General features: G+C 48.8%; 1 protein-coding gene across 4 annotated transcripts in view; it reads right to left on the bottom strand.

Moving 5' to 3' along the window:
• LOC115087338 (zinc finger protein 182-like) overlaps positions 1-12,189 on the bottom strand; it is a 118,653-nt gene that overhangs the window by 38,932 nt on the left and 67,532 nt on the right. For all 4 annotated transcript variants that reach the window (XM_029594430.1, XM_029594432.1, XM_029594431.1 and 1 more), the window contains one exon: positions 8,786-8,893. In XM_029594430.1, coding sequence (XP_029450290.1) covers positions 8,786-8,893 — 108 coding nt within the window. The remainder of the gene's footprint in view (positions 1-8,785; positions 8,894-12,189) is intronic.

The following is a 12,189-nucleotide window of genomic DNA, read 5'->3' as shown; positions in this document are numbered from 1 at the left end:
TCCCTAGCGCCTCCTTTTGACCCGGAGTGGCGGCTGTCAGCGGGTTTGACAGCCGACGTTCAATTTTGCTGGCGTCGGTTCTCGAGCCCGCTGACAGCCACGGGCTCAGAAACCAGATGCCGGCAAAATTGAGCATCCGGTTTTTGGCCCGACAGCTGCCGGCCCAATTTAAATTTTTTTTTCTTTTTTACTTTTTACACCCTTTGGGATGATATTAAGTCGGAGGGTGCACAGAAAAGCAGTTTTTACTGCTTTTCTGTGCACTTTCCCGGTGCCGGCAGAAACTAGCGCCTACCTTTGGGTAGGCGCTAATTTCTTAGAGTAAAATGTGCGGCTTGGCTGCACATTTTACTTACTGTATCCCGCGCGCATACCTAATAGGGCTATCAACATGCATTTGCATATTGAGGGTGCTATTAGGTGCCGCGGGTTGGACACGTGTTTTCCGCCCCTTACTGAATAAGGGGTAAGGGATAACGCGCGTCCAAGAGCAGGCTAACAGTGCGCTCCGTCGGAGCGCACTGTACTGTATCGGCCTGTTAGTTGTGTAAGTTATGCAGCTAACTCTGATATTTGGAGTTAACCACCTAACTTATGCACCTAACTCTGTCGTGCTGTAGGGCTGTCCTAAAGTTGGCTCGATATACTTATCCGGCTAATTTTAACATAGCTGCGGATATTTAATGGTGTGGCCATGCCGCTGAAAGCAAAGTTGCTTACCTGTAACAGATGCTCTCCGAGGACAGCAGGATGTTAATCCTCACACAAGGATGACATCATCAAATGGAGCCCCGATGCAGAAAACTTATGTCAAAGTTTCTAGAACTTTGACTAGGCACACTGTGCATGCCTAGCAAGCCCTATACCACGCATCCACGGGGGGCCCCTCTTCAGTCTCGTAACATAGAATTACGATTAAAACAAAAAATAGGAGAAACCCAACTCTGTGGGGTAGCGTGCAGGTTTCGTGAGGACTAACATCCTGCTGTCCTCTGAGAACACTTTTGCAGTTAAACAACTCTGTTTTCTCTGAGGACAAACGGGATGGTAGACCTCACACAAGGGTAAATCCCTAGCTACAGGCTGCTTCCCATCAAAAAAGGGGACCAACAGACACCTATCCAGGTGCCAATGGGCATAACAACATCGAAGCTGTTGGTAACAAAGGGGGAGACAGCCTGAACTCAAACAATGGGTTCTAAGTGAGAGAGTTGGGTTCTACACCTTGAACAGGTTCTGAAGGACAGAATGGCTGAACCTACTGTTGCGTCGGCCATGTCTATCCAGATAATAATGAGATGGGAATGTGTGGAGAGAACTCTATGTCACAGACTCGCAAGTGGGCCACAGATGCTGCCATGGCTCTGACAGAATGAGCCTTGACATGACCCCCAAGATGCAGTTCCGCCTGTGCACAACAGAAGGAGATGCAATCTCCTAGCCAATTAGATAGTGTCTGTTTGGCAACAGCAATGCCCAATCTATTCTTAGCAAAAGAAACAAAAAGTTGGGTGGACTGTCTATGGGCTTCTGTGCACACTAGATAGAAGGCAAAGGCTCGCTTGTAGTCCAAACTGTGCAGTGCTCATTCACCTTGGTGCGAATGGGGCCTGGGAAAGAATATTGGCAGGATAACTGACTGATTAAGATGGAAATCTATCACTACCTTAGGCAGAAACTTAGGATGTATATGCAAGACCACCCTGTCATGATAAAACTTAGTATAAGGTGGATAAGGCACTAAGGCCTGGAGCTCATAGACCCTGTGCACTGAAGTGACTGACACCAAACATATGACCTTCCAGGTCAGGTACTTCAGGGTCAAGTTTGCGCAATGGCTCAAAAGGAGTTTTCATCAGCTGAGCTAACACCACATTGAGATCGAAAGACACAGTGGGAGGCCTTGGTTTTTAAGCCAGCTTCTGATAGGTGTAGAAGATAATCAAGCAGTTTTTGTGTGGGGCAGAAGTAGGGATCTAGGACCATCTGTTCACACCACATGGAAAACCTCCTCCACTTCGGTCCTTAAGACCTTCTAATGGAAGGCTTGCTAGAAGCCACCAGGACCCAAGACACATTCTTTGAAAGATCAAGCAGCTGTAAGATTAACCTCCCAATATCCAGGCTGTGAGCAATAGGGCCTTGAGGTTGGGATGCTGCAGTCTGCCTTGGTCTTGCGTGATGAGATCTGGGAAAGTCCTGAGACTGATTGGTCTCTGGATGGACAACTCCCAAAGAGTGGAAACCAGACCTGTCTCAGCCAATGAGGGGCTATGAGAGTCCTACTCCCTTTTTCCTCTTAAAGCTTCAAGAGACTCTTCGCCACTAAGAGAATTGGAGGATACACATATGGAAGACCCTTGCCCCAATGACGGGCGAGTGTGTCCGATGCTGGTTTGCCATCTGTCCTCTGTGGGGAGCAGAACTGAGGCACCTTCTTGTTGCAGGGGAACACGAATAGATCTACATCCGGGCTCCCCCAGAGGTGGAATATCCGATTCGATACCTCCTGGTCCAGGGACCATTCCTGGGGTCTGAAGGCTCAACTCAGCCTGTCCGCTACCACGTTCTCTGTCCTGCGCAGGTACATGGCCCTGAGCACCATCCCATGGGATAGGGCCCATGACCATATCTGGACCGCTTCCTGACACAGGAGGTACGATCCCAGCCTCCCTGCTTGTTGACATACCATATGGCTACCTGGTTGTCGGTCTGGATCAGGACAACTTTGTTGGACAGCTGATCTCTGAAAGCCCATAGCACGTACCTGATCGCCCAAATTTCCAGGAAGTTGATTTGACAAGAAGGTTCTTGAGAGGACCAAAGACCCTGGATACGGAGCCCATCTACAGGAGTTCCCCAAACTCAGAATAGATGCGTCCCATGGTTAGGACAATTTGAGTGGGAAGACTCCAAAATGAGATCCCCTGTTCCAGATTGGAAAGTACTCACCACAAGGATGAGTCTCTGAGTGGCCTGGTGCCACTGTGACCTAAGGGTCCACTGGACTCTGCACATGAGTAAACTGCCAAGGGAGTAACATGGACGGTTGCGGTCAAATGGCCCAACAGCCTCAACATGTGCCAGGCTAACACATGCTAGCTCTGTTGAATCTCTGCCGCAATTGTCACCACCGCGATGGCTTTCTGGTGAGGCAGATAGGCCATGGCCTGAGCTGTGTCTAGCAGGACTCCTATGAAGTCCAATTGAGGTGACAAGCTGAGATGGGACTTTGGGTAGTTGACAATAAACCTTAATGACTCCAACACCCAAATGGTCAAGCCCCTGCCTGAGACGTGCTCTTGATCAGCCAATTTTCCAGATACGGGAAGACGTACTCCCAGTCAATGGAGGTGCGCTGCCACGATGGTCAGATATTTTGTGAAGACTCGTGGGGTGGATGCGAGTCTGAACGGCAACACCTGGCACTGGAAGTGCTGTGTTTCCTCCACAAATCGGAGATACTTCCTGTGACCGGGGAAGATCTCTATATATGCATCCTTTAGGTCAAGGGAGCATAGACCGTCTCCTTTTTGCAAAAGGCAGATCAAGGGTCCAGGGAAATCAGCTTAGAAACTTGTTCAATGCCCTTAGGTCTAGGATGGAACAGAGTCCTCCTGTTCTCTTTGGAATCAGGAAGTACCTAGAATACAACCCCCTGGTGGTACGGGCTCGACCACCCTGGCCGTTAAGAGGGAGGAGAGCTCTGCTGTAATACCTCCTGATGTGCTACCGGTCCCCAATATGGGCACAGAAAGCAATTTGATGGGACACCTAATAAATTCAATTGGTACTCTTGGCAGACAAGATCCACTGGTCCGAGGTTACACTGGGCCACTGGTTCACAAAGAACCACAGCCTGCCCCTGACCGGAGGGTCCATTGCCCTGGGTATGGGCAACTGGCTTATGCTCCCTATGTCCCAATCAAAACCCCATCCTCGGAGTTGACTGATGAGCTGGCTGGAGTTTGGGGGATCTTTGCTGCCTGGGACGGCCGCGGGAGCCCTGATGTTGTTGATGGGAGCAAGGAGGCAGAGGACAGCACTTCTGGCGAAAAAAGATTTCCTTGGCCTTGGTCTCGATGACCTCCTGGATGAGGACAATGGATCTGAAGTACTGGCAGAGAATTGTTGGAAGATCTCAACGTTGGGCCACAGCATCCCTCATCCTATCTCCGAAAATGGCAAGTCAGCGAGTCATTCCTGTATCTCTGGCCAGAGATTCGAGGCCCCACAACCATGCCATTCTGTGGGCACCGATTCCCACTGCAGAGACTCTTGATGCCATTTCAAAAATATTGTAGGTCACACAGACCTCTGTTTTCCACACTCCAGACCCTTCTGCACCAGCAACATGAGGGTAATCTTGCTACTGTTGAGGCAGCTGCTCAGCCACTTTCTGCACCTGCTTCCAGATATCCTGCGAGTACTGGCTTATGTAGAGCTGGTAGGCAGTGATGTGTGCAATAAGCATGGCACCTTGGAACAGCTTTGTGGTTCTTTCCCGGGGGCACCAAGAAATGGGTTCGAGAGCACTTGGCCCTCTTGAGAGCGGATTCGACCACTACAGACTGGTGAAGCAGCTGTCGCTTATTGAATCCGGCAGCTTCTGGATGAGGTAGACCATGTCCGCCTTCTTGTTAACGGGAGGCACTGTGAGGGGGTGTTCCCATATGCTCAACAGCAATTCCTTAAGGATCTCATGTACAGGACCGCCACGATCTCCATAGGAGGCTCCTCGAACTGGAGGATCTCAAGCAATTTGTGCCTGGCATCCTCTTCTTTTAAAAGTTGAAATGGGACAGCCTCCACCATCACCCTCACATCCCTGTGAAGGTCAAGTCCTCAGACAAGGACTTCCTTTGCTCATCTGGAGGAGAAGGGCCTTGCTGTTTTTGAGGTCACTTCACTCTTGCAGGCCTCTGCAGCCAAATACAACCATCACCCTTCTCTAGTGCAACTATATCTTTTTTGAGATATAGTTGTGATGGAGAAGGTACAGAGAAGGGCAACCAAAATGATAAAGGGGATGGAACAGTTCCCCTATGAGGAAAGACTAAAGAGGTTAGGGCTGTTCAGCTTGGAGAAGAGACGGCTGAGGGAGGATATGATAGAGATCTTTAAAATCATGAGAGGTCTAGAATGGGTAAATGTGAACTGGTTATTTCTTTCGAATAATAGAAGGACTAGGGGGTACTCCATGAAGTTAGAAAGTAGCACGTTTAAAACTAATCGGAGAAAATTCTTTTTCACTCAACGCATAATTAAGCTCCGGAATTTGTTGCCAGAGGATGTGGTTAGTGCAGTTAGTGTAGCTGGGTTTTAAAAAGGTTTGGATAAGTTCATTGAAGAGAAGTCCATTAACTGCTATTAATCAGGTTGTCTTAGAGAATAGCCACTGCTATTACTGGCATCAGTAGCATGGGATCTACTTAGTGTTTGAGTACTTGCCAGGTACTTGTAGCCTGGATTGGCCCTGTTGGAAACAGGATGCTGGGCTTGATGGATTCTTGGTCTGACGCAGTGTGGCAATTTCTTATGTTATGTTCTTATGACTGGAAAAAGTTTTCAGATTAGAAAAAAAAGAACATAAGCTCCACAACTGTGAGACGACAGCTCTGTGGAAAAGAAGAGACTGGAGAGGGACCCTGCATGGACGCTTGGATAGTGGCATGCTGGGCATGCTCAGTGTGCCAGTCAAACAGGACGAAACAGTACAGTACAGTGCGTAAAAACTGCTTTTCTGGGAATTAAAGCCCTGCTCCTGGGCTTCAGTTCCAGCGACTTCTACCTCTGGTATAACTATAGCGGATTTACCAAAGATATCCTGTATTTTTGGCTGGTTATTATTCACAACAGGTGTTGAAGTTGCTACTTTCCCTTTCCTCTTGGTATGGGGCATACCCAAGAGGAATAGGTCCCAGCTATTAATCAGAAAAAGTACCTCTTTTTTTTTGATTTGGACTCCTTGGAGACACAATCGATCCAATCAGGTTCCGCAATGGCTGTAAGCTTGCTCTCCCAACTCGCCTATTTTTTTTCACAGAAATTTTACAGTCCCAGAATCTCCTACGGACTCCTACGAACTCCGACGAAGCCTGACAAAGCCCGCGCCCCTTAGGCGCGCGGCTTTGGCGACGCGCCGACGGCGAACGCGCCGTCCAGACGCCGTTCTTATGGGCGTCTGCCTGGGCTCCTCCCTCTGACGTCAGAGCCGGGAAGAGGGTTCACCCGACCACTATCGCCAGCAGCCTTCCGCTCCAGAAGAAAAGTCCAGCAGTAAGTATCCAAAGGAGAAAACTCCCACAAAGCAGGACACCGGCAGGCAAGTAAAAGAAACGAGCAGCAGACTTATGAAACATCTTTGAGCCCTGGTGCTCCCTTAACCCCAGATCCACCAACGGGGAAAGAAGGAGATCATTTTCTATTTACTGACACTAATATATTTGATATTAGTTCTAAATCTGTCTTTAAAGGAAAAGAGATGGAAGGAGTTCAAGGGGAAGCATTGTCTGGGATATCCTTTACAATCCCCTCAAATTTTACTTTGGAGGGGATAGGCAAAATGGTTTATATAATGCAAAAATCTATAAATGATTTGTCAACTTTGGTTCAGGAAAGTCTGAATAATGGTAAAATATTACAATCTCGGACAGAAAAATTGGAAGAGGTAGTAGTTAACATGAAATAGAGAGTTGAAGAAACTGAGAAAGTTCACGTGAACCTGATTAAATCTGAAAGGATGCAATCAAGTAAAATTGAACAATTGGAAAATCAAATTAGAAGGTCCACTTTACGAATTTTAAATTTTCCTAGGACACATCTGTTGTCACCTAGAGAGCTCTTTAAGAGCTACCGCCTGAAAGTGTTAAAATTCTCAGAAAGTACTTTACCAACAATAACCAGGATGTATTACTTATCTCAGAAAGTTCCAAGTAATGATCCATTAGTACCAGGTTTAGAGGAGCAAAGAGAGGATACAGACTTGTCTGAACTTATTGAAAAATCATCTGACATGGAAATTAGACAGCGTGCTACTTTGGTAATACAATTTGGAGATGTCTCTCAGAGAGACAATATCCTTAAATTGTATTTTAAAAACCAGAATTCCAAATTTCACGGTTTTCCGTTAAGGATTTTTCCAGATGTTTCTTTGAATACTCAATTACGTAGGAAAGAATTTATAGCCATGAAGGATAGAGTCATTCAAAGAGGTGGTAAATTTCTTTTGCGTTTTCCATGTAAATGCGTTATTATAAACCAAGATACAAAATATTTGTTTAATTACCCAGAGCAATTGCGTTCATACCTTGAATCTTGATATCTATCTCTTGGGAGAATAAAAGTGCAGAAACGGATTAGACACAAATCTTAAGGGTTTTCTTTTAGACTTTAAATATTTTTGCTCCCTTTAGTTTCTTAACGATTAGGTTCTGTAATTTCTGCTAATTTTGAATTAGAGTAACACAAAGGAATATGCAGAAATATAGATTGTTTGTCTTTTTCTTGTTCTATATGAGTTTATATTGTTAATGCATATTGACTGGGTGTATCTTCAAATAATTTGTAAAGTTGAATAAAAATAAAATATAAAAAAAAAAAAAACTGCTTTTCTGTGCACCCTCCAACTTAATATCATGGCGATATTAAGTCGGAGGTCCCGAAGAGTAAAAAAAGTAAAAAAAAAAAATAAAAAAAATTTGAAGTCGGCCCGTGGCTGTCGGGTCGAAAACCGGACACTCAATTTTGCCAGCGTCCAGTTTCCGAGCCCGTGGCTGTCAGCGGGCTCAAGAACCGACGCCGGCAAAATTGAGCGTCGGCTGTCAAACCCGCTGACAGCCGCCGCTCCGGGCCAAAAGGAGGCGCTAAGGACACGCTAGTGTCCCTAGCGCCTCCTTTTACCCGGATCTACTGCAGGACCTAATTTAAATACTGCATCGCGCGCACCGGTGAGTGGCCGGTGCGCGCGATGAGAGAATGAGAGCTAGCGATATGATGGAGATGGAAGAGTGAGACAGAAGCAGAGGTGTGATTGGGAAGGGGGAGATTTTGAGAGAGACAGAGGAGTGATGGGAGAGGTGTGTGTAAGATCCAGAAGGGGTGATCTTCAAGGATGTAGGAGAGACAGCCAGAGAGGGAACTGGAGGGGAGGGGAAAGAGAGAGAGAAGGGGTGGTGGAAGGAGAAGAGGTCGAGAAAGAGAGGGGATAGCAAAAGAGAATAAAAGAGGATGACAGGGACACACTGGTGCTGGGCAGAGGGTGAGGAAAGAGGGAGCAGAATAGCACAAGAGGTGGGGCGGGAGGTGTCATGTTGGGGCGGCTGAGTCCCGTCATGGTTATTGTGGGGTTGGGGGTGCTATGCTGGGGCTGAGGAGGAGGAGTTTGGTGATGACAGATTGAGAAAGATTGGTGGGTACAGAATGGGAGACAGACAGAGACTGGAGGGAACAGGGTGAGATTGATGGGAAGATGGTGGTGGATTGAGAAACATGTGGGAACAAAATGAGAGAGAGAGAGAGACTGGTGTGTACAGGGTGGGGGGGATTGAAGGAGAGGGAAGAGGGGGGAAGAGGGAAAAGAGCAAGAGCGAGAGAGACTGGTGGGGTTGAGTCCTCATTGGGAACCCCTCTTCTCCCCCCAAAATCTGAGGTTCTTTGGTACTATGCATTTGTATTCCATGGCGCTTGGTGTGTGAAAAGTTGGCCAGCCCTGGACTACCTGTAAAGTTTGGAATATTTCAAAGCACACAGCAATTAATTTATTATAAAGGAACTGACTGCTCACCGCTCTTGGTATCAATTTCCTTCTCTCCTCCCTCCAGTTGGTGGCTGACAGGAGGCTCTTCCATTTTCAAGACCTCTGCTATGGGGTCAGGATTGTAATTTTGGCTGCCTGTAAGAAACAAATGGCAAAATATCTTCAGCTTTTAAATAAGTACGGAATATAGAGTTAAGACAAACAATACTTGACAAGAACTGCCTGATTCACTAAGGCTTTTCTCCCATTTTGTGTTTATGGGAAAATATCTTGATGAATCAGGCCAAAAGTTAGAGGATGGAATTCTGTGAGGTCTGAAAACTGAAGTTTTCTTGGTGGAAGGTGTGAGAGAACTCCTGTAGAAGGAATCATGGCAGGAGTCAGTTTCCCATAGTACCATGGCTATGAAAACTGCTGCAGAATATTCCCCTTGCCGTAGAATTCTACCTCCCTCCCTCAGCCTCCTGCTGCAGCCCGTATGGGTCAGTTCTGCTTCCTCTCCTTCGTCCGATTCCAAGGAGGGCCCATCCTGCCTTCCTCCTTCCAGCTGCCAGCACAACAGGGCTCCCAAAAAAAAAAAAAAAAAAAACCAACCACAAGCTTTGGGAGGGAGGAAAGAAGGAACAGCACGGTGAGGCAGCAGTGAGGGAGGGGTCAGGAAAAGTAAGGGATGGAAGAAAGGATGAAAACTTCATGGGGGACGGGAGACAAGAGTGGGAGAGAGACATGGGTCGAGAAGAGAGAAAGAGGAGACACTGCAGATAGAAGGAGAGTAAAAGAGAGGGGAGAAGAGAATGTGCCATTGGGAAGAGAGTCAGGCTGTAGTGAAAGGGTGGGGAGGATGAGAGAAAGGGAGAAGAAAGAAAGGAAGGAAAGAGAAAAACAAAAAGAGAAACCTGAAAATGAAAGAAAAAGGTAAATAGAATGGAAAATTAGTTCTTACCTGATAATTTTCGTTCCTGTAGTACCACGGATCAGTCCAGACACATGGGTTGTGACTCCGCACCAGCAGGTGGAGACAGAGTAAAACTTGTCGGGCTCCCTACATATAGTAAGGTGCCACCCACAGCCCCTCAGTCGCACGTAATGTCAAAGCCAGATAAAGCCAAAAACTAGCTAACTAAGAAAAAACACCAAAATGAGGCCGATTCACAACAGCCCCTCGAGCTGGAACCGGAAACCTTCAAAACCATCAACACCAAGTGCAAAACTGCAAACTACAATGGTTAATTAAACAACCGAGCAGACTCTCTCTCTTCTGACATAAACTACAAGACACAGACGGGCGGGAGCCTGGACTGATCCGTGGTACTACAGGAACGAAAATTATCAGGTAAGAACTAATTTTCCTTTCCCTGTACGTACCCGGATCAGTCCAGACACCTGGGATGTACCAGAGCTAATTACCTAGGGTGGGAAGCAGAGAGTCCCGCTCGGAGAACACACGCTCCAAACCCTTGAGACTCAGCCGCCTGGACATCAAGCCTGTAATGCCTAGTAAAAGTGTGCAACGACTTCCACGTCGCTGCTCTACAGATCTCCTGCGTGGACACCTGAGAAACCTCCGCCCAGGACGTGGCTTGCGCCCGAGTCGAATGAGCTCGAAGCCCCTTAGGCGCCAACTTGCCCTGCAGAAGATACGCCGAACCAATCGCCTCCTTGAGCCAACGCGCAATCGTGGCCCGGGAAGCCGCAGCCCCCCTGCGCGCCCCGGAACAGAGAACAAAGAGGTGGTCGGAAACCCGGAAAGGATTCGTAACTTCCAGATAACGAATTAGAATCCTACGCACATCAAGCTTCCGTAGTTCCGTAGACCCCTTGTCCTGGGGATCCACGGACGAAAAACCTGGAAGATCTACAGATTGATTCAAGTGAAACGACGACACCACTTTGGGCAAAAAGGAAGGAACAGTCCGCAGGGAGACACCCGTCTCCGTAAACCGCAAAAATGGTTCCCTACAAGACAGAGCCTGTAGTTCCGAAACACGACGAGCGGACGTAATAGCGACCAGAAACACCGTTTTCAAGGAGAGATCCTTCAAAGTCGCCCGCTTGACCGGTTCAAACGGCGACCCACAAAGAGCTGAAAGCACGCAGTTTAAATTCCAGGAGGGACACGGATTCCGGACCGGTGGGCGTAGATGTTTAGCCCCCCGCAGAAAACGCGTCACATCTGGATGGCCCGCCAAGGACACCCCTTGGACCTTCCCTCTAAGGCAACCAAGGGCAGCCACTTGGACCTTCAGGGTACTCCAGGACAGCCCCTTCGAGAGACCCTCTTGAAGAAAAGCGAGGACCTCAGGCACAGCAGGCCGAATGGGGTTAACCTCGTGAGAACTACACCAGTCCTCAAAAACCGTCCAGACCCGCATATAGGTTAAGGACGTGGACTGTTTTCTAGCTCTCAACAACGTAGCAATCACTGCCTCGGAGTACCCTTTAGTCCTCAAGCGCACCCTCTCAAAAGCCAAGCCGCGAGACAAAAGTGATCCGCGTCCTCCAAACAGACAGGCCCTTGACGAAGAATGGCCGCGTCTCCCCGAAAACGAAGTGGAGGTTCCACCGCTAGCCGCAGGAGATCCGCGAACCACGGACGCCGTGGCCACTCCGGCGCCACCAATACGACCTCCCCCGGATGCAACTCGATTCGCCGTAGCACCTTGCCTATCAGAGGCCACGGGGGAAACACATACATCAGCATGTCCGTGGGCCAAGGAAGGACGAGCGCATCGACTCCTTCCGAGCCCCGCTCCCTCCGACGGCTGAAGAACCTCGGAGCCTTTGCGTTGTGCGCGGTGGCCATCAGATCCAGACGTGGCTGACCCCACCTGGCACAGATGAGACGATACGCTACCTCCGGTAGCTCCCACTCTCCTGGATCCAACCGATGTCGGCTGAGGAAGTCCGCCTGGACGTTGTCCGACGCCGGCGATGTGTGACGCCGCAATGCTGCTGAGGTGCCGTTCCGCCCAGCACATCAACTGACTCGCTTCCTCCGCCACTTTGCTGACTCCTTGTCCCGCCTTGACGGTTGATATAGGCCACCGTGGTCGCGTTGTCCGACAGAACTCGGACAGCCTGACCCTGTATCCACGGAAGAAAAGCTTGTAATGCCAGCGCCACCGCTTTGGTTTCTAACCGATTGATGGACCACTGCGATTGCTGATCTGACCACAGACCCTGCACCGAGCGCCCCCCACAGACCGCTCCCCAACCCGAGAGACTGGCATCCGTCGTTACTACCGTCCAGTTGGGCAGATCAGAGAAAACCCGCACGTCAGATGGTTGGGGCAGAGCCACCACCGCAGGCTAGCCCTGGCACGGTCCTGTGAGAGGCAGCGGATGCAGAAAGTCCTCCGATACCGGCTTCCAGCGGGAAAGTAACGCTGATTTGTAATGGTCGCAGATGAGCGAAAGCCCAGGGTACCAAG

This window comes from Rhinatrema bivittatum, chromosome 3 (genome assembly GCF_901001135.1).
Source record: "Rhinatrema bivittatum chromosome 3, aRhiBiv1.1, whole genome shotgun sequence".
Taxonomy (NCBI): domain Eukaryota; kingdom Metazoa; phylum Chordata; class Amphibia; order Gymnophiona; family Rhinatrematidae; genus Rhinatrema; species Rhinatrema bivittatum.
This window is presented reverse-complemented; position numbering and strand designations above follow the sequence as displayed.